This window comes from Podarcis raffonei, chromosome 10, assembly GCF_027172205.1.
Source record: "Podarcis raffonei isolate rPodRaf1 chromosome 10, rPodRaf1.pri, whole genome shotgun sequence".
Taxonomy (NCBI): Eukaryota; Metazoa; Chordata; class Lepidosauria; order Squamata; family Lacertidae; genus Podarcis; species Podarcis raffonei.
In genome coordinates this window covers 77,469,986-77,494,883 of record NC_070611.1, presented here as the reverse complement: position 1 = coordinate 77,494,883, position 24,898 = coordinate 77,469,986, and the positions used below count along the sequence as shown (strand labels likewise).

General features: G+C 50.1%; 3 protein-coding genes across 5 annotated transcripts in view; 2 read left to right on the top strand and 1 right to left on the bottom strand.

Moving 5' to 3' along the window:
• The window catches only part of LOC128421751 (zinc finger protein ZFP2-like), a 100,692-nt gene extending 90,129 nt beyond the window's left edge, over positions 1 to 10,563 (top strand). The window contains exon 2 of the mRNA XM_053404934.1: positions 8,630 to 10,563. Coding sequence (XP_053260909.1) covers positions 8,780 to 9,904 — 1,125 coding nt within the window. The 5' untranslated portion in view covers positions 8,630 to 8,779 and the 3' untranslated portion in view covers positions 9,905 to 10,563. The remainder of the gene's footprint in view (positions 1 to 8,629) is intronic.
• The window catches only part of LOC128421728 (oocyte zinc finger protein XlCOF6-like), a 226,920-nt gene that overhangs the window by 6,677 nt on the left and 195,345 nt on the right, over positions 1 to 24,898 (top strand). The gene's annotated exons all lie outside the window — the stretch shown is intronic.
• The window catches only part of LOC128421704 (zinc finger protein 271-like), a 279,246-nt gene that overhangs the window by 209,367 nt on the left and 44,981 nt on the right, over positions 1 to 24,898 (bottom strand). The gene's annotated exons all lie outside the window — the stretch shown is intronic.

Genomic DNA, 24,898 nt, shown 5'->3' with positions numbered 1-24,898 from the left:
ACTTCAAGGGCGGAGACTTTGAGAATGCTGTTGGCAGTAGCAGCACAGAGAGGTTGGAAGGTGAACCATTTTGATGTAGATGTCGCCTACCTGAACTCAGATCTCCAGGAGGAGTTGTACATGCGTCCTCCTCCAGGGTTCGAAGTCAGTGAGCCAGGCGTTGTGTGGCGGTTGCACAAATCCATCTATGGGTTACGCCAATCTGCCAGGAATTGGAATATGTGCCTACATGAAGCTTTAGAAAAGCTAGGTTTTAAGAGATCTCTTGCAGACAGTTGTCTTTACATTAGAGATTCAGGCTTGCAACAGCAAGTGGCACAGGTGTTTGTTGATGACATCTTGTTGATGGCAAGGACAAGTGAACAGGTGGAGAAGTTTGCTAAGGAGCTTGGTAAGCGGTTCAAGCTGAAGCAACTTGGAGATGTCAAGTCCTATCTAGGCGTAGAAATCGCAAGAGCAAGTGATGGAAGCTTTTTGCTTCGCCAGAAAGGTAAGATTGAGCAGTTGCTTGAGAAGTTCAGGATGTCTGATTGTGCAGGTGCCAGATCACCCATGGAGGCTGGGTACGTGAAGGAGTGTCAGCAAGTAGAACGCGTGGTGTTCGAAAACACTGAACTCTTTCAGTCAGCTCTGGGTAGTCTGTTGTATCTGTCACAGTGGAGCAGACCAGACATAGCGTTTGCTGTCAATCTGCTCAGTAGAGAGGCTTCAAGTCCTAGTGTGCAGGCCTGGAATGGTGTTAAGCGGGTGCTACGTTACCTGCAAGATACCAAAGACTTTTGCCTCAAGATGTCAGCTGAGGGCGATGTCAAGCTGACCGCCTGGGTGGATTCGGATTGGGCTAACCTTGAGGACCGCAAATCAGTGTCAGGCCTAGTGGTGAAGTTTGGGGACTCAGTGATTGGGTGGAGGTCCCGGAAGCAAAGTCTCATAGCGCTTTCATCTACTGAAGCTGAGTTCAGTGCGCTATCAGAGGTTTGCAGAGAACTGGAGTTCTATGTGTGTTTGGTCGAGGAAATCTGTGAAGAGGATTGTCTGCCCGTTGTGGTGCATGAAGACAACCAACCATGCCTTAAATTAGCTGAGACAGGGCAATTCAAGGCGAGGACCAAACATTTGGACATACGTTTCCAGAATGTATGTCAGAGCGTTCATGAGGGGCTAGTCGCTCTGAAATACTGTCCCTCAACAAAGAACCTCGCTGATGGTTTCACAAAACCATTAACCTTCCAGAAGCACGAGGAGTTCTGTGAGGGTCTGTGTATGGGGAAAGCATTGATGGCTACTGTCTCCAGACGCAGGACAAGAGGGGGTGTGGAGTTTGGAACTGACAGGGTCAGATCTCCGAGGTGTCCTGCGTCTGGGAAGAAAAGGAGGGGGAGAAAAAGGAGGAGTCTGCTGTCGCAGAGCAGTGACGCAGCGCGTCTCTCTGTTTCAAGACTCACTTTCACTCTTCTCGCTGAGCAGCAGCTTGGAACAGAAGCTGCGAGTGTGCTCTTGGAGCACGGATGAGAATGTCGGAAGTTTCGGACGGATTTATTGCCTTGTAAATAAACGCTTTTAGAGATAAGAACTGAACTGTCTCTGGACTTGATTTATCCCTCATCTCACACGGACGGGACCGCTGCAGCTCTGCTCTCCTGCCAGGTCAACTTCCAGCAGAGCGACGCAGGGAAGTGTGACTGGACGCAGGGGTTTGATTTATGCAAAGGATTATGATGCAGAGGATGGGGAATGTCCAAAGGAACGATGGAGCGGAGAAAGAGAGGACTGTTTCTTGGACAGAGAGCAGCTGCCTTTTCTGTGAGGAAACAATTGATTTGAAAAGGCTGTATTCCAAGATCATGCTGCTTTATTAACGATGATTGAGGATTATTGTCAGCGCTGCCCAAGGTCCCAGCTCACACAAGACCAACGCTGCTTCTTGCTCAAGTTAAAAAGTCTTTATTGAAGTTCAGTCTCATTTCCAGACGCGCAGCGCGCAACGCTACATCTATCCATCAGACCGTAGAAGTCCCATCTGAATCTCCTCCCCCCTGACACCAGCTTAAGATTCTAGCCTTACTCCACCTCTTCCTCTGTTCCTTCTTTCTCTGGGTCCTTCTGCTAGTCGGAGTCTCAGCCCTCCGAGATTCTTCTGACGCTGATTCTCCCGACTCTTCCCCCCCCTCTTTCGGGCTTTAGGACCTGGCTCCCAATCCGGGTTTTCTGCTGTCCCGCGCTCCTCCACATTTGAACTTGGCGCGCGCGCGCAGCCTCCCACTTTCCTTCTGACCGTTACACTTGTGTCACTGCTCCCCCTTTCGGGGAGGCTAGCTGGACCTGGCCTTCCCTCCGTCTCCCCACTCCCCGGTGGAGGAGAAGCTGGTCCTGACTCACGTGACTCTTCCCCCCCACTGCGCTCTGGTGGGGGAACTGGCCCTACTCCTCCGCTACTCCTTTGGGACTCCCCTCTGGTTCCTTGTTTATGGATTGTCCCCCCTGGGACTCGCCTCGCCCTTACCATAGGCGCCCCCTCCTGGGAATCTTCTGATTCGCTGGAGAAGCTCATGGAATCTCTCGGTCCACTGTCATATTCCCCTACGCTCCCCTCTGATTCCTCTCCTCCGCTCTCTATTTGCTCTCTCCCCTGCTCTTCTGCTCCTGAGCCTCTGACATCCATCCCCCCCTCGAAGCCCCCCCTTCCCCCTCCCCCTCTTCGGGTGTGGGTTCCAGGTGCTCCAGCGCTGGGGGTGTGAGTGCTGGCTTCCGTTCTCTCCCCCTGGTGTGCAACCGGCCAGCGGGATCAGGCCCCCCCACGATGGGTTCGTCGACGTCGACTTCCTCTGCTTCCATTTCTCTGCTGTCGTGCTCAAAACCAAGATCCTCCCCCCACACGTCCATGTCCACTTCTCCACCCGGTCCCTCGGGTGAGGCTGTGTGCAAGGGCCCCCTCAGCAGTTCCCTGCTCCACCCCACTTCTGGTTGAGTGTCCCACCAATAGGAGCGGTCCGTGGCAAACCCCGAGAGCGACCCCTCCGGGGAGCTCATCCCCGGCGTCGGCTCCTCATCTGAGGAGAAACCTTGGAACGTGCTGGCTGACAGTGTGGGTGTGAAAAGCCAGTCGTCGAAATACTCCGCCGGCATGGGTCTGTGTGGGAAGATCGAATGGAACTCGTCTTTGAGGTAGTGCTCCTCCACGGCGTAGCACGGCACCCACTCGTTGGCGCTGGCCGGAGTACCCTCCCTGGCGAGGAGATATTCAACTCCCTCTTCCCCCCATCTGGAGTCCAAAATCTCTGTGACCTCGTTGAGTGGCATCGCCCTCTGTGGTCCCTCCCCTGTTGGCGATGGGCTACGTGGGGCTGGTGCGGTCCCTGGCGCCTGAAACCTGTGGGGCGCCTTGTAAGGCGTGAGCACTGACCTGTGAAAGACTGGGTGCATTCTGGAGCCCTCCGGGAGTGTCAACCGGTAGGCCACTGGATTGATTTGTGCCGCGACCTGGTAAGGTCCCAGCTGCTTGTGTCCTAGCTTCCTCTTAGCTAGCGTTCTGGCCGGCACTGCCTGAGCTGCTAACCAGACCCAGTCCCCTACCTGTATGTCTTCCCCAACCCTCCTGTGCCTGTCTGCCTGCATCTTGTAGGCGTGTTTCGCGAGTTCCAAGTGCCTTCGGAGTTGCTCATGGACCTCCTGTAACTCTGCGGCTAAGTGCTCTGCCCCCCGTGGCTCCCCCTCTGCCTCGGTCTCCAACCCCGGGAAGGTTCTGGGGTGGCGCCCATTGTTGGCGAAAAACGGTGTCACCCCTGTAGACCCGTGCTTCGTGTTGTTGTAGGCAAACTCGGCTAGCGGTAGGTAGTCCACCCAGGTCGAGGGCTGTTGATTGGCGTAGCATCGCAGGTACTGCTGCATGATGGCGTTGACCCTCTCCGCTTGTCCGTTGGTCTGCGGGTGTCGTGCCGACGCTAAGTTGATCTTGACGTTCAGGATGCCCAGCAGCTTCTGCCAGAAGTTCGAGATGAATTGGCGGCCCCGGTCGGACAGGATGGACCGTGGCAGGCCGTGAGCTTTGAAAACGTGGTCTATGAACAGCTTGGCGGTCTGTTCCGCTGTGGCCACCTTCGCGCACGGAATGAAATGCGCCATCTTGGTGAAGAGGTCTACGACCACGAGTACCGCTGTTTTGCCGCGCGAACTGGGCAGATCTGTAACAAAGTCCAGGGCCACTTTCTCCCACGGTTCGAGCGGCGTCTGCAGCGGTTCCAGCAGACCCGCCGGCTTCCTGTGTACTGGCTTGGCCCTTTGGCAGGTGTCACACCTGGAAACGTAATCCGCAACTTCTCCCCGCACCTTGGGCCACCAAAAGTCCCTGGTGACTAATTCCGCCGTCTTGTCCTTGCCGAAGTGCCCAGCGCTGGGCGCGTCGTGCAGCTGCTGCAAGACTCTCGCGCGAAGGTCGTCTCCCGGTACGTAGAGAGCCCCTTTGCGGAGGAGTAGTCCGTCGCGTATCTGGAACTCGTCGTCCCTCGCTGTGCCGTTTCGCACCTCCTCCATCTTGGATTGCGCAAACGAATCCGCCTGTAGCGCGCGACGGACTGCGTCCAGGTCCACTGCGGCTGAAGCGCATGCCCACACCTCTGGTGTGAAAATGTGTTTGGCCGCTGCCGGTGCCGCTTCCTCGAGATACTGCGGCTTCCTGGATAGCGCATCCGCCATGACGTTGTTGTCTCCCGGGATGTATTCTATCCGGAAATCGAAATCTGCAAAGAACTCCGCCCAGCGGATGTGTCTCTGGTTCAGGAACTTCGCCGTGCGCCAGTACTCCAGGTTCTTGTGGTCCGTGCGAACCTGCACTGTGTGTCTGGCTCCGATGAGGAAGTGCCGCCACGCCTTGAAGGCTGCATGAATGGCCAGCAACTCCCTGTCCCAGATGGTGTAGTTCTGCTCCGACGTGCTGAGCTTCCTGGAGTAGAATGCGCACGGTCTCCAGTCCCCTTGCGGATCTTGCTGCAACAGGACCGCCCCCACCGCTCTGTCCGAGGCGTCCGTTTCAACCCTCATCGGTTTGCTGGGGTTTACGTGTAGCAGCTGTTCTTCGGACGCGAAGAGACGCTTGAGCCTCCGAAAGGACTGCTCCGCCTGGTCCGTCCAGGTGAACTTCTTCTTCTTGGAGCTGAGGGTGTCCATGATGGCCGCCGTCTCCTTCGCGAACCCCTTGATGAACTTGCGATAAAAGTTGGCGAAACCGACGAACTTCTGGACCTCCTTCCGGTTGCGCGGGCTCTTCCAGTCCAACACTGAGCGGACCTTGGCGCTGTCCATGGCAAGTCCCTTGTCGGACAGCTTGTAGCCCAGGAAATCCACCTCTGTCGTGTCGAACTGGCACTTCTCCAGTTTGGCGTAAAGTCTGTGCTCCCGTAGTCTCTGCAGGACCTCCTTGACGTCCTCCTCGTGCGCCTCCTGCGAGTCCGAAAAGATCAGGATATCATCTAAGAAGCAGACGCACTTCTTGTAGAGGAGTCCCGCTAGCACGTGGTGCATGAAAGCTTGGAAACAATGGGAGCCATTTTGGAGACCAAACGGCATGACTCTGTATTCATAGGTTCCTAAAGGCGTAAACATGGCTGTCTTCCACTCGTCGCCCTCCCGCATGCGTATAAGGTTGTAGGCCCCTCGTAGATCCAACTTGGTGAAGATCCGTCCCTTCCTCACCGTCGCGAGCAGGTCGTCAATTTTGGGCATGGGGAATGCTGTGGGCTTTGTCCTGGAATTGATGATTCTATAATCCACTATGAGCCTCCGTTCGGGCGTGTCTCTCTTCTTCACGAAAAACACGGGACTGCCCCCCACTGCTTTGGATTCCTGGATGAATCCCCGCTTCAAATTGCGATCTATGAACTCCCTGAGTTCTTGCATTTCGTCTTCAGACATGGAGTACAGTCTCCCAGTCGGCAGCGTCGCCCCTGGCAGGAGGTCAATCTTGCAGTCGTAGGGTCTGTGGGGAGGCAGCTTGTCTGCTTCCTTCTCGCAGAAGACTTCCAAAAAGGCCTTGTACTTGTTGGGCACCGCTTGCACCATGCCTAGGTGTAGCTGCGGTGCATCCTCTTGCCCCTCCTCTTCCTGGCAGGTCTGGATGCAGTGCGCTGCGCAGTAGGAAGAGCAGAAGGTCAATTGCCGCTGGTACCACGCTAATGCCAGGCTGTGCCTATCCAGCCAACTCATGCCCAACACTATGGGCGTGTCCGACAGGTGGGTGACGTTGAAACTGATGACTTCGCGGTGGTTCCCAATTTGCATCACCAGAGGCGGTGTCTGCTGTACCACCTCTCCTCCCAGTATCTTCCTGCCATCTACCGTGACAACATTTAGGGGCGTCGTGGCTGGCAGGAGTGCTATGCGATGCTGCTTGACGAAGTCCAACCCTACAAAGTCTGCGTTGCTACCAGAGTCAATGGTAATAGGGACCTCCAGGGTGAGCCCATCGGGCAGCTGGAGCGATGCAGTGAGTTGCACCACTGGTTTGGGTGGGAGGGGGTCTGTGGGCTGCAAAATCTCTGGGGACTGCTTCACTGACTCGCCTGGTTGAGCCCCAGTGCCTCCGTCTCCAACCAGGCTTCGCCGTTTCCCTGCTGCTCTACTCCCTGCTGAATTGCTCCTTTAACAGTTGCTGAGGCTGCAGTGTGCTTCTGGAGCCTCTGGGGACACTCTTTGGCCATGTGCAGTGCACTGTCGCAGATGTAACACTTCCTGCTCCCTCTAGGAGCCTTCGCCTTGACTGCTCCTGGTGTTTGGGCTCTGCTTGCTGTCTGAGCCCTTGCACCTCCGATTTCCATTGGCTCCTCTCCCCTCATCAGCGGAGGCGTGGACTGAGCGCGCTCTGTCTCTCTGGGTAGGAAGGGAGTCGTTCTAACTGACGTGTTTGCTCTTCGCCCCTCCTCCCTGCTCCACGGGCGTTCTTCCAGGCGCACCCCAATTGCGAGCGCCCTTTGGACTACTTCTGTGGTATTTTGGGGTCTCTCCCCCCTGGCCAGCTCATCTTTCACGGCTCCATTCAGCCCCTCCCAGAACAGATCCCTGACGGCAGCTGAGTCCTTCTGCCAGCCCAGCACATTTACTAACCCAAAAAAGCGGGAATGATACTGGCGCACCGTCGCTTTTCCTTGCCGCAATCCATGCATTTCCCTTCTAGTGACATCCACATCCACCGTTGATTTAAAGCAAGCGTCCATGGCTTCAATAAAAGCGCTTGAATCTTTGAGGGCGGGGTCATTTTCGCGTAACAAGGTTCGCAGCCACAACTTAGCTTCCCCATGCAGATGAGTGATTATGAAACCCACTTTCTCCTCCTCATCTCTAAAATCTTTCCGAAGCAATTTGAGCGCGAAAACTACTTCTGCTCTGAAGTTAGGGTACTGCTGCAGGTTCCCGTCAAAATGGGTCACAATACTCGCCCCCCTTTTCCCGAGGCCAACTCCCTCCGGCTTGGCTCCCAGCTGCCCCTCCTTTCCCCATCTGTCCCACCTGGCTTGCAGATCCTGGCAGAGCGCAGCTGTTTCTCCTTCTTTTTTCTTAGACGCAGCCAATTCTGCGTAGAGCGTTGAGACCGCTTCCTGCAATTGCTTGACTTTTTCCTCTGTAGTCATCTTTGCCTATCTTCGTGAGCTTGCAGAGTTTTTTTATTGAGATGGGACTTACTGTCAGCGCTGCCCAAGGTCCCAGCTCACACAAGACCAACGCTGCTTCTTGCTCAAGTTAAAAAGTCTTTATTGAAGTTCAGTCTCATTTCCAGACGCGCAGCGCGCAACGCTACGTCTATGCATCAGACCGTAGAAGTCCCATCTGAATCTCCTCCCCCCTGACACCAGCTTAAGATTCTAGCCTTACTCCACCTCTTCCTCTGTTCCTTCTTTCTCTGGGTCCTTCTGCTAGTCGGAGTCTCAGCCCTCCGAGATTCTTCTGACGCTGATTCTCCCGACTCTTCCCCCCCCCTCCTTCGGGCTTTAGGACCTGGCTCCCAATCCGGGTTTTCTGCTGTCCCGCGCTCCTCCACATTTGAACTTGGCGCGCGCGCGCAGCCTCCCACTTTCCTTCTGACCGTTACACTTGTGTCACTGCTCCCCCTTTCGGGGAGGCTAGCTGGACCTGGCCTTCCCTCCATCTCCCCACTCCCCGGTGGAGGAGAAGCTGGTCCTGACTCACGTGACTCTTCCCCCCCACTGCGCTCTGGTGGGGGAACTGGCCCTACTCCTCCGCTACTCCTTTGGGACTCCCCTCTGGTTCCTTGTTTATGGATCGTCCCCCCTGGGACTCGCCTCGCCCTTACCATAGGCGCCCCCTCCTGGGAATCTTCTGATTCGCTGGAGAAGCTCATGGAATCTCTCGGTCCACTGTCATATTCCCCTACGCTCCCCTCTGATTCCTCTCCTCCGCTCTCTATTTGCTCTCTCCCCTGCTCTTCTGCTCCTGAGCCTCTGACAATTATGAAAGGTGGTGATGCATTACTATCATTTGATGACATTGCTTTTTCATTTCCAAAAAATTGGGAACATGGGTAGGACATGGGAGAATGTAGGAGATGTTGAAATAAGAGAAGGGGCTAATGGCGCTTGATGTGTTCTCTTTCCCTTTGTTCTCTTTCTTGTAACCCAAACAGGATTTCCTTTCCTCCCACTCTGAAGAAGGTGATGGAGAAGACATTCAGAATTCCAGGGGATGGGGCACCTTTCATTTCATTAGGAATAGAAATTAAAATGTGTGAAATGTGGGATATGCTTCATTGAATGAGCACACATAGCTCACATCAATGACTCCAAGAGGGGAGAAAACATTTAAAGGTATGGAGAGTGGGAAAAGTTTCACTGATAGTAGAAAACTTAGAACGCATCAGCGGACTCACATGGACAAGAAAGGATTCCAATGCAGGGAGTGTGGGAAGAACTTTAGTCTAAGAGGACTCCTCAATATACACCAGCGGACTCACACAGGGGAAAAACCATTTAAATGCATGGAGTGCGGGAAAAGCTTCCGTCAGAGTGGACACTTAAGTGCACATCTACGGACTCACACGGGTGAAAAACCTTTTAAATGCAGGGAGTGCGGAAAGAGCTTCAGTAAGAGTGGACACTTAAGTTCACATCAACGGACTCACACGGGTGAAAAACCATATAAATGTATGGAGTGTGGAAAGAGCTTCAGTAAGAGTGGACACCTCAATAGACATCACCAGACTCACACAGGGGAGAAACCATATGAATGCAGGGAGTGTGGGAAGAGCTTCAGTCGGAATGGAGAACTTAAATTACACCAGCGAACTCACACTGGTGAAAAACCATATAAATGTATGGAGTGTGGCAAGAGCTTCAGTCAGAGTGGGCACCGCAATATGCATCAACGGACTCACACAGGGGAGAAACCATTTCAATGCATGGAGTGCGGAAAGAGCTTTAGTGAAAATGGAGCCCTTAGAATACATCAACGGACTCACACAGGGGAAAAACCATTTAAATGTATTGAGTGCGGAAAGAGCTTCAGTCAGAATGCAGACCTTAAAAAACATCAACGGATTCACACAGGGGAGAAACCATATAAATGTATGGAATGTGGAAAGAGCTTCAGTTACGATGCAGGACTTAGATCACATCAACAGACACACACAGAGGAGAAACCATATGGATGTATGGAGTGTGGAAAGAGCTTCAGTCAGCTTGGAACCCTTAGAATACATCAACAGACTCACACAGGGGGAAAACCATTTAAATGCATTGAGTGTGGAAAGAGCTTCAGTCGAAATGGATACCTTAGAACACATCAACGGACTCACACAGGGGAGAAACCATTTAAATGCTTGGAATGCGGAAAGAGCTTCAGTTACGATTCAGGCCTTAGAAGACATCAATTGACTCACACAGGCAGGGGGGAAACCATTTAAATGTATTGAGTGCAGAAAGAGCTTCAGTCAGAATGGAGACCTTAAAACACATCAATGGACACACACAGGAGAGAAACCATATAAATGTGTGGAGTGTGGAAAGAGCTTCAGTCAGAGTGGACACCTCAATATACATCAACGGACTCACACAGGGGAGAAACCATATAAATGTGTGGAGTGTGGGAAGTGCTTCAGTTTCAATGCAATGCTTAGAAGACATCAACGGACTCACACAGGGGGAAAACCATTTAAATGCATTGAGTGCAGAAAGAGCTTCAGTCAGAATGGAGACCTTAAATTACACCAGCGGACTCGCACAGGGGAGAAACCGTTTAAATGCATGAAGTGCGGAAAAAGCTTCAGTCAAAGTGGAAATCTTAGAAAACATCAGCAGACACACAGGGAAGAAACCTTTTAAATGTATGGCATGTGGAAGGAGCTTCAGTCGGAGTGGAACCCTTGATATACATCAACAAACTCACACAAAAGACAAACCACATAAACGTCAGGAAAGTATATTGAGGCTCAGTCCTTGTGGAAGTCCTACATCAACAGACTCGTGGCCAGGAAGAACTTTACCAGTTGACACCCTACATACCATCAATAACTTTAAATGGAAGGATTGCAGAAAGTGCTTTAGCTATAATGTAATGTTTAAGAAACATGAAGGGACCTTCAAAGGAGAGAACCCATTTATATGTATGGAGTGAGGGACGTGTTCCTCTCAGAGTCCACTCTTCTTCACGGCAATAAACTCAGAGGAAATCTGTCTTCCTGCTTCCGGGCCAGCTGAGTCTGTTTCTCTTGTCATTTTCTCGTAGCTAGGTAATTCCCCTCTAATCTGCTCTGTGTCTGTGTCTCTCCCTCCTTCTGAGACCACTGGAAATGAAGGGGATGACTTTCCCCCCTCCAGCTCCTCTTCTGAGGAAAGATGATCGGCCTGAGAATGGATTCCCCCCTTAAGGTGAGGGACCTCAACGGAGTCCCTTCATTAGAAATGGACAGGACAGAAAGGGACAGAATATCTAGAAAAGGGAGACCACCACATACATGTTTTCAAATGGTGGACAGCTTAAACCTAAGGGATGCATGGAGAGACAAAAATCCACTGGAGAAACAGTTCACACTCTTTTCAGAAGCCTAACAATCGTCAGGGAGAATTTATGCAATCTAGATCTCAAATAATTTAATAATAGAAATTTAAAAAAACAGAGATTCACCCAAGGACAATAACAGATCATAATCCAGTGATATTAGAATTAGAAAATAAACAAAAGGGTAATAAAAGATGGCGATTAAATGAGAATTTATTAAACGATGAAAATCTGGTGATTAAAGCACAAGAATTGTTGAAATAATTCTTTGAAATCAATAAATCACAAGACACTGATATAAGAATAATTTGGGATGCCAGTAAAGCATTTCTTAGAGGCTTCTATATCCAGCAAAATGCAGGGGAAAAGAGAGCTTATGAGAGGAACTTAGAGCAGTTAAGAGAAGAAATAGCGAGCAATGACAAAATACTAGCGAAGGAACCAAAAAATAAAAAGGTAGCACCAAAAATCAAGTTATTACAAACACAATTCTCGTAGTTGTTAAGCATTGAAATCCAAAATAACATAAGATGGATGAAACAGAGATCCTTTGAATTTGCAAATAGGCCCAGCAAAATACTGGCATGGCAACTGAAGAAGAGACAGAGAGATTAATAGATAAAATCAAAGACGGCGAGAAAACGAGAAGAAATAAGTGTTTTATCAACCACTTCAAAAATTTATGTAATATAGGCAAGGAAACAGAAGAAGATATAAAAAATTATCTGCAGGGGAAAGACTTACCCAGAGTGGGAATAGAAAAAAATGCATATCTAAATGCCCCAGTTTCTATGATGGAAGTACAGGAGGCTATTTCCAAAGCGAAGTTGGGGAAGTCGCTGGGCCCGGATGCCCTTACTGCCTTGCATTTAAAAAAAATGGAGGAAGTAGTGGCTACTCCGCTGAAAGTACTCATAAATAAAATAATGGCGGAAGGAAGAATCCCGGAGTCATGGCAATTAGCACATATAACAGTAAACCCTAAACAAGACAAGAACAAAGAGAATATAAATAATGATAGACCAATATCTTTACTTAATAATGACTACAAGATATATGCGGACATATTGGCCCAGAGATTAAAAACAGTGTTGAGTGAAGTCATTAGCCAAGATCAGACAGGATTCTTACCGGGAAGGAAGATGAGCAATAATGTGAGACTTGTGATTGATGCTATTGAATATCTTGACTGGAACCCAGGGAAGAAGGCTGCATCTGTTTTTGTGGGTGCTGAGAAAGCCCTCGATAAGGTATCCTGCAGGTTTGTGGAGAAGATAATTGAAAAGATGGAATTGGGAACAAGGATATCAACTGGATTAAGAGCAATTTATCAAGACCAAAAGGTAAATTTAATAATTAATGGGGAGATGACGGAATACTTTAAAATAGAAAGGGGGACAAGACAAGGGTGTCCCCTATCTCCCTTGTTATTTATTTTAATATTGGAGGTACTAAATCAAGTTATCAAGTCAGAGGAGGAGATTAGAGGTATAACACTAGGAAGAGTCGAATATAGAATAAGAGCATTTGCCGATGATATGATTGTAATGGTAGAAGAACCAAGAGGAAGTATAAGCAAGTTGCTGAGAAAGATGGAGGAATTTGGCAAGGTGGCAGGATTTAGGATAAAGAAAGAAAAAACTAAGGTGGTGGTTAAGAATATGGACGAACAGAGCAAAAAGAATTTGGAGCAATGAAAAATATCAATTTGTTTGAAGATAATTATAATAAGACCTGGAAAGAAGTTAAAAATCAATTAGAGATTTGGTAAAGGTTAATGTTATCAATAAGGAGGTGAATTTCAGTGATTAAAATGAATATCCTGCCAAAGTTAATGTTTCTTTTTCAAATGCTAATGATAATAGGCAAAGTTGATTGCTTTGAGAAATGGAGAAAATGATTTAAGATTTTGTTTACCAGAGGCTTTTTGTTAGGCCTAATATCTAATGACATCCCCAGAGAGAAGAAAAATGTATTCCTTTAGGCAACTGCAGTGGCCAGAATACTGATCGCAAAGAATTGGAAGGGGGAGAAAACTCATCATTATTAGAATGGCAAAACAAACTGCGAGTTTGTAGAAATGGGAAAATTGACGGCACTTATTAGAGGCCACTCAAATCAGAGAATAATCAAGCAGTGGGATGGTGTGAAGGAATACATGAAAAAATATTGTTCCGGAATTGAAATAGGAATAGATAATGGGTAAAACATGCAGGGGTAAGCAAGAAAAGAGCAATAGAATTAATTGAATAGGGACGCGGGTGGCGCTGTGGGTTAAACCACAGAGCGTAGGACTTGCCGATCAGAAGGTCGGTGGTTCGAATCCCCGCAACGGGATGAGCTCCCGTTTCTCGGTCCCTGCTCCTGCCAATCTAGCAGTTCGAAAGCACGTCAAAGTGCAAGTAGATAAATAGGTACTGCTCCGGCAGGAAGGTAAACGGCATTTCTGTGCGCTGCTCTGGTTCACCAGAAGCGGCTCAGTCATGCTGGCCACATGACCCGGAAGCTATACGCCGGCTCCCTCGGCCAATAAAGTGAGATGAGCGCCGCAACCCCAGAGTCATCCACAGCTGGACCTAATGGTCAGGGGTCCCTTTTCCTTTACCTATGTAATAAGCTTATGTTAAAATACGAATATGGATTTTGAATTTGATGCTTGTACTTTGTTTCTTTTTGGGTTTGAGATTAAAAAAAGGAGGAGGAGTGGGGAAAAGGAGAATATTCAGCTTCAGACCATTCCCTGACAAAACACATTGCCCTGTGGCCTTCCTGCCTCTTTCCTCCCTTGCTCCCTTCTGCCGGTGTGTCTGCCTGACTTAGGTATCCTGTGTGCTGTATTTTTTTACGGCTGAAACTGATTTGCTCCTCATGAGCAAAGTTTTGTGCCTCACTGGGGACCCAGTGAGAACTGTATGCTTTGAAAGCTCAGTAAACTATTACTGAAGAAGTCCTGCTGCCTCTGTGTGTGTTTTTGACCTCAGTGTGGGACTTGCTCTGCACGTGGCCCCTACTCTGCTGCTACTTGGCTCATGGCCTGGAGTTGCTCTACTCAAGCATGCAAGACGGTGCGTCTGCATGTGACTGTGGTTTTTTGCACTGTTATGGAAATGACAAGTGGGACCCACATCTTTAAAGTTGTTGCAATGTTACAAATCATCAAACCTTTATTGGCATCACTTACAAACATTCAGAATAAGTAGGCCAGTGCGATCTCGTCGCCATTTCAACAGTACAGTCATTTGCCAAAGGGAAGAAGAGGCAAGCACTCTATTTCATCTCTCCAGCAAGGGCAGGATCCTGTAGCCTACTTCGGCGACAAAAAGTCAAATAGAGGAACTTAGCTACTGTCTTGGGGAGCTCCTGGTCTCTCCCCTGGAATAAGAAGCGTACAACCTCCTTCTCTGGTTTCCAGGTTGGAATGCATAGGTGGTCTAAAAATTGTTGGCGGAGATCATCATAGATTTTACATTTAAGGGCCATGTGAGCTAGAGTTTCCACCAGGTGGGCATCGCATGGGCAGATCCTATCTCCTTCTGCCAAACCCACAAACCTGCCCCAAAGGAGGTTAGAAGGATTAGAATTGAACCTAGGCAGAGAAAAAGCCCTTTTTTCTTGCGGGTTAAACAAAAATTGTAAATAATTAAGGTTAAATTCCTGCACCCTAGAGAGTCGAAAATAAAGAGGGGACCATGTTTTTTCCACAGCTGAGTTTAGTTCCTGGAGATCTATGTCCCACAGCCTAGTTTTTAACATGGCCTTGGCTACTGGGAAAGCCATGATGACAATGTTGCAAATATTATGCCTGAATGTATCCTTTTGACTTGACAGCTCAGGGAAGATACCTAGCTTTATAAATTTGTAGAAAATCCATACTTTAACTGACTCTCCTCATTCCAATGCCATTTTGATCCTTAAAGAAAGGGGAATTTGGGCTCCACCTCCCTCCGTGAACCAAGAAGCAGAAAATCAGATCGGCAGTGTCAAGCGCTCGTCCTACACTCGAGTAAGATCCTGGTAGAGACACATGCCCGACTGGCATGTTCTCTCCCTCCTGGTCATTCGTTTGGGAGCTTCAAAAGCTTCACAGCGACTGATGCCAACAGACATCGGCACACTTAGGGATCTGCAGAGTGTTTGCAGTTTGCGTAACAGAGCTCAGCAACTCAGCATTTTGGCTAATCTACTTTATTTACATATAAACACACACGGAGCACTGCAACATGGCTCCCTCTCTCTCTAGCATCAGACAGCAAAGAGAGAGAACAAAGGACAATAGTCTCACTTCACGGAACACAGGAACACCAACATCCTGTCTCCGTCACTTCCCACTTGGTGGAGTCAAAACATACACCGTCATGTGAAAGACAACAATCTCATGACTGCAATCACGGAGCAGGAATTCTAACAGGCAGCAGGAACAGGGCATCCCGGCATAATCCCCCAAGCGTAAGAGCACAGACACGGCCCCCCACCCAGGGAGTGACCAGGGGGGCAGCAAGAGACATCCGCAGAGGTAGTTGAGCAAGTCAGGTGTTCTGAAAGCCCATCTCCAGACCAGTCCTGAGGGCAAGGAGATGTCAAGAGTTTTATTGTTCTTCCGGTGATGGGGAGTTAAGAGGTGTTGGGGAAGGTGTCTGATAAAGAGACCTAATGTTGGACTTGTGTCGCCCTTGTAGACCCCTCCCCCTTTGTGACATGCTAGTGATGTAGTGATGATGTCTCAGTGATGCTGCTCCAAGTGTATTCTGGGGGAAAGAGGGAAGTTTTAAAAGAGGGGGGTCACCCCTTACTCGGGGTTCTTACTCCTGTGGGGACCTGTTGCATAACAATAAGGATCATGGTCTACTGACCGCTGTTTTGTTGGAGCTTCCTTCTTTTACTGACCACATGAACCCGTGGGGGAGCAGCACCCCGACGAGCTTGGCTGTTGAGTCGTCTGTCACCCCAGAATTTTTCATTACCAATAATGATCTTTTAAAATGTTTATATTTTTTGTTGTCTGCCACACTCCAAAAAATTTCACCATCTTTTCTATCCCCAGCTCTGCTATCTGTCTCTACTCATTTTTCTTCTGTTGTCTCATATTTTTACCAACAATTTATTTCAATTTTTATTCAATTTAACACCTGCGACTTGGCCAAATTGATTAATCTTGTTGAACACCGTTGGTATACTTTCCAGTGGGCTTCTACCATTATTACCAGGTTGTTTGCAAATGCCTTAAGTTCATATGATCTTCATCCCACTGTAATAATAATAATAATAATAATAATAATAATATTTATTTGTATCCCACCCTCCCTGGCCAAAGCCGGGCTCAGAGCGGCTAACAACAGGTAAAAATAGCCCAGTGTACAGAAAATTGCACAGTCAATTAATTTAAATACATTCTAGAATCAATTCAGAATCAAATTAATGGCAACCATCGGGTTAGGGTTCTATGAAGATTACAGAAGGAGGGGGGGGGTCGGACTGTGCATTGGCGAAAGGCCAGGCAGAACAGCTCCGTCTTGTAGGCCCCGCAAAAAGATATACCGTATTTTTCGCACCATAGGACGCACTTTTTCCCCTCCAAAAATGAAGGGGAAATGTGTGTGCGTCCTATGGTGCGAATGCAGGCTTTCGCTGAAGCCTGGAGAGCGAGAGGCATCGGTGCACACCGACCCCTCTCGCTCTCCAGGCTTCAGGAAGCTATCTGCAAGCCTTGCAAGCCCGGCAGGAGTTCCCGCGGGCTCACAAGGCTTGCGGGCAGCAGCCTGCAGCCCCGGCAAGTGTCCGCAAGCCTTGCGTGCCGGCGGGAGGTCCCGCCGAGCGCGTGAGGCTTGGGGCGGCAGCCTGTCACCCGAAGCACGGGGAGGCCTCCGGAGGGCTCTCCGTGCTTGGGGCGACAGGCTGCAAGCCTTGCGCGCCCGGCGGGAGGTCCCGACGGGCGCACGAGGCTTGGGGCGGCAGCCTGAAGCACGGGGAGCCCCCCCCCAGGGCTCTCCGTGCTTGGGGCGACAGGCTGCAAGCCTTGCGCGCCCGGCGGGAGGTCCCGACGGGCGCGCGAGGCTTGGGGCGGCAGCCTGTCGCCCGAAGCACGGGGAGGCCTCCGGAGGGCTCTCCGTGCTTGGGGCGACAGGCTGCAAGCCTTGCGCGCCCGGCGGGAGGTCCCGACGGGCGCACGAGGCTTGGGGCGGCAGCCTGAAGCACGGGGAGCCCCCCCCAGGGCTCTCCGTGCTTGGGGCGACAGGCTGCAAGCCTTGCGCGCCCGGCGGGAGGTCCCGACGGGCGCGCGAGGCTTGGGGCGGCAGCCTGTCGCCCGAAGCACGGGGAGGCCTCCGGAGGGCTCTCCGTGCTTGGGGCGACAGGCTGCAAGCCTTGCGCGCCCGGCGGGAGGTCCCGACGGGCGCGCGAGGCTTGGGGCGGCAGCCTGTCGCCCGAAGCACGGGGAGGCCTCCGGAGGGCTCTCCGTGCTTGGGGCGACAGGCTGCAAGCCTTGCGCGCCCGGCGGGAGGTCCCGACGGGCGCGCGAGGCTTGGGGCGGCAGCCTGTCACCCGAAGCACGGGGAGCCCCCCGAGGGCTCTCCGTGCTTGGGGCGACAGGCTGCAAGCCTTGCGCGCCCGGCGGGAGGTCCCGACGGGCGCACGAGGCTTGGGGCGGCAGCCTGAAGCACGGGGAGCCCCCCCCCAGGGCTCTCCGTGCTTGGGGCGACAGGCTGCAAGCCTTGCGCGCCCGGCGGGAGGTCCCGACGGGCGCGCGAGGCTTGGGGCGGCAGCCTGTCGCCCGAAGCACGGGGAGGCCTCCGGAGGGCTCTCCGTGCTTGGGGCGACAGGCTGCAAGCCTTGCGCGCCCGGCGGGAGGTCCCGACGGGCGCGCGAGGCTTGGGGCGGCAGCCTGTCACCCGAAGCACGGGGAGCCCCCCGAGGGCTCTCCGTGCTTCGGGCGAGTGTCTGCAAGCCTTGCGCGCCCGCGGGAGGTCCCGATGGGCGGGCGAGGCTTGGGGCGGCAGCCTGTCACCCGAAGCACGGGGAGGCCTCCGGAGGGCTCTCCGTGCTTCGGGCGAGTGTCTGCAAGCCTTGCGCGCCCGGCGGGAGCTCCCGCCGGGCGCGCAAGACTTGGGGCGGCAGCCTGCACCCCGAAGCATGCGGAGCCCTCCGGAGGGCGCCCCGTGCTTCGGGCAGGTGTGCGCAAGGCTTGGGGCGGCAGCCGCGGCTGGGGGGGGGAATAAATTTTTTTTATTCATTTCCCCCCCCAAAAAAAACGAGGTGCGCCCTATGGTCCGGTGCGTCCAATCGTGCGAAAAATACGGTATTGATGATGCTGTGAGAACTCAATTCCCCGATATGGTGGGAAAGTTTTAAATGTCAATGTCGCCCCCTGCTCTGGGATCACTTGCTGTTGTTGAACCTGTTGCACAACAATAAAGAATCTCAGTCTACTGACTGCTGTTTTGCTCCAAATTGCTTTGCTGGAATTTCCTTCTTTTGCTGACCGCACGGACCCGCAGGGGACTTGGACCCTGATGAGCTGAGCTGTTGAGTAGACTCTCAACCCAGAATTTTCCTTATCAAAACCTTTCTGCAAATGGCCTTTGCAACACAACTCCCTGGATGGTTACAAAGTAGACACATTTGCCTCTTTGCAACTGATGCTTTCGCTTAGCCCCGTTTCCTCAATGAATCCACCCATTTCTGGATGAAATGTAACTTCTGCCAGGAAAACCTGAGCTGAAATAGTAAGAAGAGCAAAACAGCAGCCCTGTCTGACCCCAGTCAGCCTCCAGACGCCCCCAGTCACGTGGCAGGAGATTCTTCCTGAGCCCCCCCCATCAGTGATGATCCAGATATGATCCATTGATGATCCACATGATCCAAGCAGACTGGTCCAAAGAGCAGATCTCTAGGCCTGAATGAAACGGGTCTGCGGTGATGGATTCTGGAGTCAAGAAATCCTCCCTTTCCAGTGATCTCTCAGGCTGGCCAGGAAAAGGCAGGGAGCAGGAATCCTCAGGCATCCCGGTTGACAGACAGACTTGTCATGTTGCCAAAACATGGAGTCTGAGCTGATTTCCATGTACAACTCATTTTGTGACTTCGCTGTTGGATTGTCGGGATCAGCCCCTCCCCCCTCTCCTGATCCCAGAAGGAAGACCGGGCGGGGGATTTCCTCTCCTCCTTCCCCCCCACCCGCTCAACACTTTCCCTCCCCTCCCGGCACATCCTTCTCTCACCCCGCCCACACAATCCCAGATCCCGCCCCCAATACATTGCTGCTCCTCCTCCTCCTCCTCCAATCCGGCTTCGCTCCGGAAATGAGGGGGGAGCCCCCCTCCCAACCTGCCTGCTTCTCCCGCAAGTGGAGCTTCCACTCCGGATTGCTGCTCTATCCCGTAGATCTAGGGGGGGGGGCGCTTTCGGAAAGGGGAGGAGGATGGGAAGAGGAGGATCCCCGCCCAACGTGGATGTTGCAGGAAAGAAAGGAGACTCGGAGCGAGGACAAAGAGGTAAAGGGGTCGCGGAGGAGAGGGGAGAAAAGGATCCAGAGACCCCCTCCAGCTCCCCAAAGCGCCTTCCGTGGGGTCTGGATCCCGCCACGCCTGCTGCCAAGGGGCGGAGATGGGGCGCCCACCCACGAGGACTCCCTGGGGCGCGGAGAAGCGGGCCAGGAAAGGGTTAAGGGGTGCGGGAGGCGCCTGGATAGAGACCCCCCCTGTCCCTCCCTTGCTCCTGTCGGGGGGGCTGCGAATGGAGAGGTGTGGCGCGCAGGGCGAGGGGTGACCCGAGCCAAGGGGGCCTTTGGGTGCAGGGGAGACCCCGGGAGAGAGGGAGGGGGTCGAGGAATAGGGGGAGGGAGGGGAGCATCCCTGGGTGAGAGAAGGGCAGCGGGGGGGGGGCGGAGATAGGAAGACCAGTCTTGGGGGGGCGTCTCCATAGTGCCTTCATCGGGGAATCTCCGGAGGGGCCGCCTTAGGTTCTCTCTCCCGCCCAGCAATCAACCCCCCCTTCAAGGCGACCAGAGAGGGATCCCTGGAAAGTGGGGGTCCTGTCCCCCCACCCTTCCATCCTGCAATCTCCATCCTCTTCCCACCCCATAAGCCCCTGACCTGCCCAGTCCAACCACTGGTCCCCTGGAGAGGAGAGGAAATCCCGAGAGGAAGAGGGGAGGGGGGAGGCCTTCTCAGAAGCGGCTCTTGGTTTCCGCAATCCCACCCAGGAAGCAGCCAGAAACCTTTTCCTCTCTCTCAGGCTTCCATCTTTAATGTCTTTTCCACTGAGGATGAGGATAATGTACACCTGTCATCAGAAACAGGAGTGCAGAGTCCATGGAATGGCTCTCAGGATTGATACAGAAGTTGCACCTCAAAAGCTTTCTGTTCCTTTTATTCTTTCTAGGCAAATTCAGAGTGACTGACAAGCTGAGATACAACCCATCAGCACCTGATGACAGCGATTGCATGAATCTTCCCAGTCAAAGGACCCATTTTCATGATAGACAGTGCCTGTGGCTGGAGGCTCTACACACTGGGTGTGCCTGTGCAGGCCAAAGACTGCCAGTATTAGCACAGGTGAGGTGTGTGACATCCCCAAATTTACAGACTGTATGTGAATGAGAGTTTGTGGGTGGGATTATCGTTTACAGCAACCCTGTGATTTTCTCCACCCATAACATTTCGTAAGCTAATATTGCAGTACGAATTCCAAAATAACTACAAAAAATCACAAGATGATAATAATAGTGCAGTGGTACCTCAGGTTAAGAACTGAATTCGTTCTGGAGGTCCGTTCTTAACCTGAAACTGTTCTTAACCTGAAGCACCACTTTAGCTAATGGGGCCTCCTGCTGCCACTGCGGGATTTCTGTTCTCATCCTGAAGCAAAGTTCTTAACCCAAGGTACTATTTCTGGGTTAGCAGAGTCTGTAACCTGAAGCGCCTGTAACCTGAGGTACCACTCTAGATGTTCTAGCATTAGTATTTTCCCCCAGCCGCTCTGGGCAGCTTACCGTACATATAGGTAAAGGTAAAGGGACCCCTGACTGGAAGGTCCAGTTGTGGCCAACTCTGGGGGTGCGGCACTCATCTCGCTTTATTGGCTGAGGGAGCCGGTGTACAGCTTCCGGGTCGTGTGGCCAGCATGACTAAGCTGCTTCTGGCGAACCAGAGCAGCACACGGAAACACAGTCTACCTTCCTGCCGGAGCCGTACCTATTTATCTACTTGCTCTTTGATGTGCTTTTGAACTGCTAGGTTGGCAGGAGCAGGGACCGAGCAACGGGAGCTCACCCTGTCGCAGGGATTCGAACCGCCGACCTTCTGATCGGCAAGTCCTAAGCTCTGGGGTTTAACCCACAACACCACCCGCATCCCTACAGTACATATACAAGACAGTAAAACATCCAAAAATTAAAAACCTCCTGATACAGCTGTCTTCTAAATGTCAGATGGTTGCTTACTTCCTTGCCCTCTGAAGGGAGGGCATTCCATGGGGCAGGAGGCCCTCTGCCTGGCTCCCTGGAACTTCACTTCTAACAGCAAGGGAAGCAGCAGAAGACCCTCGGAGGCGGACCTCCCTGTCCGGACGGAGCGATGGGGGTGAAGATGCTCCTTCAGGTCCACAGGGCCGAGGCTGAGGAGGGCTTTAGGTTGCAGATCTTGCTCCTCCATAATGATCGATGTATAGTTAGCAGAGTAGGAGAAAACACTCAGAGGCAGAAAAATAATAATTCTTGTGAGAAATTTATTACTGAAGACAGATAAGCATGACAGGATCCAAAAAATAGCAAAAATGTAACTGACAGTAAAACCCTGACTTAGCAAACCAAAACAGCACTCAAGTAAGAAACAGACAAGCAGAGTAGAGTAATAGCAGAATATGAAGTGGGAGCAGGCGCATTTCAATACTGTAATTTATATATAATTCAATGTCAGAGTAACCCTGGGACTAGATAACAAGCCTCCAGGTGGACGTGCCCCACCTGCCCTTCACGTTCCTCTTCCGCACGGGCAGAATCTGCCTTCTGGACTGTGGGATTCACGGTTGTTCTCCTCCTCTCCACCCACCAGGGCTTGACTTCAGGTGCAGCAGAATTCCCCAGCCCCCCAAGGATTTGAGACCCATCAGCTTTTCTCACCTGGTTTAGCCGGCCGGTTGAAGCCGTTCCTTGAACACCTGTTGCATGCTGACAGCTTCTGGAAGCCACAGGTGAGAGCTGAGTGCAGGGTGGGGACCAAGGGTGGAAAAATGACCCCAGAAGGTGCAGGACATGTCCCCCACCAAAGGAACTACTGCTCCCCTACACCCCATGACATCTAGATTCAGGTAGGTAGCCGTATTGGTCTAACACAGTTGATATAAAAAATAAAAAAATAGTCCAGTAGCACCTTAGAGACCAACTATGATTGTTCTAGATATAAGCTTTTGTGTGCATGCACACTTCTTCAGATACACTGACACAGATGTCACCAGACCCTTGTATATCGTGGGAGGGTGGGGTGTGGTTTTTCTCAGAAGGGTACTCCTTTTTTTTAAAAAAAATGATATTTATTAAAAGTTTAACAGTTACAGAAAAAAGAAAAAAGAAAACAAAAAGTTACAATACTTCAAAAATAAAAAGCAAAATAAAAAACATACAACAAAACAATAAGAAAAACAAAAACATTTAAAGACAAAAACATTTAAAAACACATCCAATATTTCCATATATTTGTCTTTCATTTACTTGTTTCATCGACCTCCTCACACCTCCCTTTTTTGTATTCTAATTCAATTAGCTATTTCAGCAAATCCTTTCCATCTTTCTCAATTTTTGTTCTATAATTTATCTTAACACAATCTGACCTTAAATTTTACACTTTGGCCCATTAACAATCCAATTTTACTTAGTTCTTTATAACATTTCTGCTAAAACCATGTTAACTTCATTCCAGCATCCTTCTAGCATTCATTAATTTTACAATGTTTCTGTAAATATACTTTAAATTTTTTCCAATCTTCTTCCACCGACTCTTCTCCCTGGTCTCGGATTCTGCCAGTCATTTCCGCCAATTCCATGTAGTCCATCACCTTCATCTGCCATTCTTCCAGAGTGGGTATGTCTTGTGTGTTCCAATGCTTTGCGATAAGTATTCTTGCTGCTGTTGTAGCATACATAGAAAAAGTTCTGTCCTTCTTTGGCACCAATTGGCCGACTATGCCCAGGAGAAAGGCCTCTGGTTTCTTCAGGAAAGTGTATTTAAATACCTTTTTCATTTCATTATAAATGATCTCCCAGAAGTTCTTAATCCTTGGGCATGTCCACCAAAGGTGAAAGAATGTACCTTCAGTCTCCTTACATTTCCAACATTTATTATCGGGCAAATGATAGATTTTTGCAAGCTTGACTGGTGTTATGTACCACCTATAGATCATTTTCATTAAATTCTCTCTTAAGGCATTACATGCCGTAAACTTCGTACCTGTGGTCCATAACTGTTCCCAGTCAGCCATCATAATGTTATGTCCAACATCTTGTGCCCATTTAATCATAGCAGATTTCACCGTTTCATCCTGAGTATTCCATTTCAACAGCAAGTTATACATTGTTGACAAATTCTTAATTTTTGAATCTAACAATTTTGTTTCCAATTTTGATTTTTCCACCTGGAAGCCTAATTTTTTTGTCCAAATTATACGCCTCCATTATTTGATAATAATGGAGCCAGTCTCACACTCTGTTTTTTAATTTCTCAAAGCTCTGCAGTTTTAGTCTATCTCCCTCTTGCTCCAGAATTTCCCAATACTTCGGCCATTTAGCTTCCATATTGAGTTTTTTCTGAGCCTTTGCTTCCATTGGTGACAGCCACTCGGGGTTTTATTTTCTAACAGGTCTTTGTATCTTATCCAGACATTAAACAGTGCTTTCCTGACAATATGGTTTTTAAACGGTTTATTTGCTTTAACCTTGTCATACCACAGATATGCATGCCAACCAAATACATTGTTGAAACCTTCCAAATCCCAACACGTCAGTATTTTCAAGAAGCATCCATTCTCTCAGCCAACAAAAAGCGGCTGATTCATAATAAAGTTTAAGGTCTGGCAGGGCAAATCCACCTCTTTCTTTAGCATCAGTTAATATCTTAAATTTTATACGAGGCTTCTTGCCCTGCCAGACAAATCTGGAGATATCTCTCTGCCACTTCTTGAAACAGTCCATTTTGTCCAAAATTTGCAATGTTTGAAACAGAAACTGCATTCTTGGCAATACATTCATTTTTATCATAGCAATTCGACCTAACAACGATAACTTCAAATTTGACCATATTTCTAAGTCCTTTTTCACTTCAGTCCAACATTTTTCATAATTATCCTTAAATAAATTCACGTTCTTAGCGGTCATATTAACCCCTAAATATTTCACTTTCTTAACCAGTGTTAATCCCGTCTCCTTCTGAAACTTATCTCTCTCGATCTCAGTTAGATTTTTCTCTAAGACCTTAGTTTTCGTCTTGTTCAACTTAAAATCTGCTACCTGACCAAATTCTTGAATCAGTTCCAGTGCAATTTTGGTACTAGATTCTGGCTCCTGTAAAGTCAGTACCAAATCATCAGCAAATGCTTTCAGTTTGTACTGTTTGGCTCCCACTTGTATACCTTTTACCAATTGGTCCTTTCTAATCATATTTAGCAAAACCTCCAGGACCGATATAAAAAGCAATGGAGAAATTGGGCAACTTTGTCGTGTTCCCTTCTCAATCTTAAATTCTTCCGTTACTACGTTATTCACAATTAATTTAGCCTTCTGTTCTGAGTAAATTGCACCTATACCATTTCCAAAACCTTGACCAACCTCCATCCCCTGTAAATTCTTCTTCATAAAACTCCAAGAAATGTTGTCAAAGGCTTTCTCCGCGTCCACAAATATCAAAACTGCTTTAGT